A 326-nucleotide genomic window follows, 5' to 3' on the forward strand; every position below is an offset into this window, starting at 1 on the left:
TGGGACTTCAGGTGACCTCAGGAACGTTGAGATGGATGCGTTGGACCAACAAGTCCCGTATTTATTGTCCAGAGCAACTCAAGTTGCCCAATTTCCACCAGAAATGCCCAAAATGGAGCTTGGATGGGCCAAACCTGACCCATGATGGGTCCCCAAAGCTCCTGGTGACCCCAGAAGAGCCCAAGAGGTCCTGCCCAGCTCGGTTGACCCTCCCCAGGGTACGAGAAGGTGGATCGAAGCCCAACGGTTCCCCCCCAACCCTCACGTTGAGATATTGGCGGTTGGAGAAGATCTTGCCGCAACCTTCGAAGTCGCACAGGAGGATC

General features: G+C 55.5%; 1 protein-coding gene across 1 annotated transcript in view; it reads right to left on the minus strand.

Moving 5' to 3' along the window:
• The window catches only part of LOC104471763 (zinc finger protein 692-like), a gene marked incomplete at both ends in the record, with an annotated part of 6,269 nt that overhangs the window by 232 nt on the left and 5,711 nt on the right, over window positions 1-326 (minus strand). The window contains one exon of the mRNA XM_010087237.1: window positions 266-326. Coding sequence (XP_010085539.1) covers window positions 266-326 — 61 coding nt within the window. The remainder of the gene's footprint in view (window positions 1-265) is intronic.

Source organism: Pterocles gutturalis, unplaced genomic scaffold (assembly GCF_000699245.1).
Source record: "Pterocles gutturalis isolate BGI_N339 unplaced genomic scaffold, ASM69924v1 scaffold1101, whole genome shotgun sequence".
Taxonomy (NCBI): domain Eukaryota; kingdom Metazoa; phylum Chordata; class Aves; order Pterocliformes; family Pteroclidae; genus Pterocles; species Pterocles gutturalis.